The sequence below is a fragment of the Malus domestica genome, chromosome 11, assembly GCF_042453785.1.
Source record: "Malus domestica chromosome 11, GDT2T_hap1".
Taxonomy (NCBI): domain Eukaryota; kingdom Viridiplantae; phylum Streptophyta; class Magnoliopsida; order Rosales; family Rosaceae; genus Malus; species Malus domestica.
In genome coordinates this window covers 15,000,020-15,002,242 of record NC_091671.1, presented here as the reverse complement: position 1 = coordinate 15,002,242, position 2,223 = coordinate 15,000,020, and the positions used below count along the sequence as shown (strand labels likewise).

The 2,223-nt window shown below is 36.6% G+C and overlaps 1 protein-coding gene across 1 annotated transcript; it reads left to right on the top strand.

The window, feature by feature from the left end:
* LOC103447982 (uncharacterized) lies at nucleotides 1-1,853 on the top strand. The gene is made up of 4 exons (XM_008387210.4): nucleotides 1-418; nucleotides 839-949; nucleotides 1,299-1,379; nucleotides 1,461-1,853. The coding sequence occupies exons 1-4, from the start codon at nucleotides 167-169 to the stop codon at nucleotides 1,533-1,535; spliced, it is 519 nt and encodes a 172-aa protein (XP_008385432.1). The 5' UTR covers nucleotides 1-166; the 3' UTR covers nucleotides 1,536-1,853.
* The last annotated feature ends 370 nt before the right edge of the window (nucleotides 1,854-2,223 follow it).

Genomic DNA, 2,223 nt, shown 5'->3' with positions numbered 1-2,223 from the left:
ATTGTAATAAAATTATGTTGTAAAGTAAGTTGGGGGGTTTCCATACCTTTAAAGCCAGCTTTGCTTTAACCAACTACAACAGGAGAGAAAGATAGCCATCATTTGAAGGAAAAAGAGAAAAAAAAAGAGGGAGAGAAGTAAAGGTGTTGCAGTTGCAGAGGAACCAATGGCGACGCCGAAACAGATGTGGGAACAACAGCAATTGCAGGTGCAGCGAGTGAAGAACTCCGGTATCATCAGTTACAATGGGAGTCCAGTAGCTGATGATAAGGAAGAAGAAATGTCAAGGTCTGCATTGGCTTTGTTCCGGGCAAAGGAGGAAGAGATTGAGAAGAAGAAGTCGGAGGTGAAAGACAAGGTTCAGGCTCAGTTGGGACGCGTTGAAGAAGCAACTAAACGCTTGTCTGAGATTCAGGATGTAAGTGATGATTTACAATTGCCACTGAGTCATATGCTATGTTTTTCCTCAGAATGTTCTAATGCAGCATGAAAAGAGAACAATATATAAACTCAGAATATATTGAAAAGTAGCACAAGACAAGAATAAACTAAATTTAAAAGTTTTTTTTTTTCTCAGAATGATCCATTTAATGACTGTATTGAAAACTTAAAAATTGTACAATAAGCTCAATTCAAATGGTTTACCCTGTGAATTACAAGTTCTATTTTCCACTTTCAAACAACGAACATAGGATTCGAGAATAATGTTATGATCTTTCTCTTATCCCACAATGATGATTTATGATTGGGAAAAATTGTCTCAATTTATAAATTTGTTCATCTAGAACTAGTTGATTATGACATTTAGAGGATGCTTCAAAACTATGATATCTTATAGGAGCTTGAAGCGCTAACAGATCCAATGAGAAAGGAACTTGCAATTATTCGCAAGAGGATAGACGTTATTCACAAAGAGTTAAAGCCGCTAGGCCTGAGCTGCCAAAGGAAGGTAAAACCTTTGTGACCATATTATCCTTTCTTCTAGCTGCTTATGCTGTTGTATGGAAAATACTAATGTTAAAAGAAGAACATGGAGATTACGTGGTTACGTTTTACAGTTTTGCTCGTTGTATGACACAACTTCGTTTCGGTATGGCAGTCCATAAAAACATTCAATCATTTTGATCTATAGTTATTTAGTTATGCCAAGTACTTTCAAAGCTCCATGGATATTCTTATTGATTATCTTCATTCATTAGCAATTATTATGCTTAAGTATTACGTTGAACGCGACCTAAGAGATTACTTATTCAAGACTATGTCATTTCATGTTTTTATATATTGATCAATGGACACAGGAGAAAGAATACAAGGAAGCTCTTGAGGCTTTAAACGAGAAAAGCAGAGAGAAATCTCAACTAGTTTCCAAATTGATGGAGGTGAGCAGTCTTCATAAATTAATTTATAATGACTGTTATCATACATTAGTTAACTGCGCTTCTCTGCGTGCTTTATATCAGCTTGTGGGTGAAAGTGAGAGAATGAGGATGAAGAAGCTGGAGGAGCTGAACAAACATTTCGAAACTCTGCGTTAAGATATGCTGATCATTAAGTGTATTAAGATGGACTAAGCATGTGTGCTGTAATTAGGATCTTTGTGCTTACATTCTGGTACAAATTGTGATTTCTGTCTCTTCGTTTCACCGGCTATGTTCAAGAATGGTTTTCTCTGTTATGGACAGATACACCCCCAAAAATGTTGCTTGCCAATGAATATGTAGCCTAAATTGTGTATAGGATTGTGATTTATATGTCTGTCTGCTAATCAAATTGTGGATTGAAAAGGGAGGTTTTCCTCGTCTGATTATGCTAATTGGTCAGCCATTGATCCTAATCTGATTTGTCATCAATAATCTTGGTCTCTTACTGAATATTGTTGGAAAAAATAGCTTTAGTTTTATTCCATTTATCCAGCATGACTAATATGATCGATTCATTTCTCTCCCTCTACTGTCTCCTTTTTTTTCGGTATATGAGTGATATTGAGAGACAGGGGAATCGAACACAGAATCTCAAGTGTCGGGGGAATGCTCTCAAGAAGTTGATACAAAGTACAAACCCATTGCACTCACTAACAACAATAAAGAAGGATAAATACACACCTAATTTGTTCCCGTGTTGATGTTGCCTGAGGAAAATCAGAATCATGTTTCGGATTGCACACCTGCTCTTATGTCCTGTGATGTTTTTTCTGACTCAGTGTAGTGCGTACCTTGCCAGTAG

Excerpts from the sequence above, each read along its gene's own strand:
- LOC103447982 (XM_008387210.4), top strand. The coding sequence starts at position 167 with ATGGCGACGCCGAAACAGATGTGGGAACAACAGCAATTGCAGGTGCAG. Across the intron at positions 419-838 it reads GCTTGTCTGAGATTCAGGAT|GAGCTTGAAGCGCTAACAGA; the intron begins GTAAGTGATGAT and ends GATATCTTATAG. Across the intron at positions 950-1,298 it reads GCCTGAGCTGCCAAAGGAAG|GAGAAAGAATACAAGGAAGC; the intron begins GTAAAACCTTTG and ends CAATGGACACAG.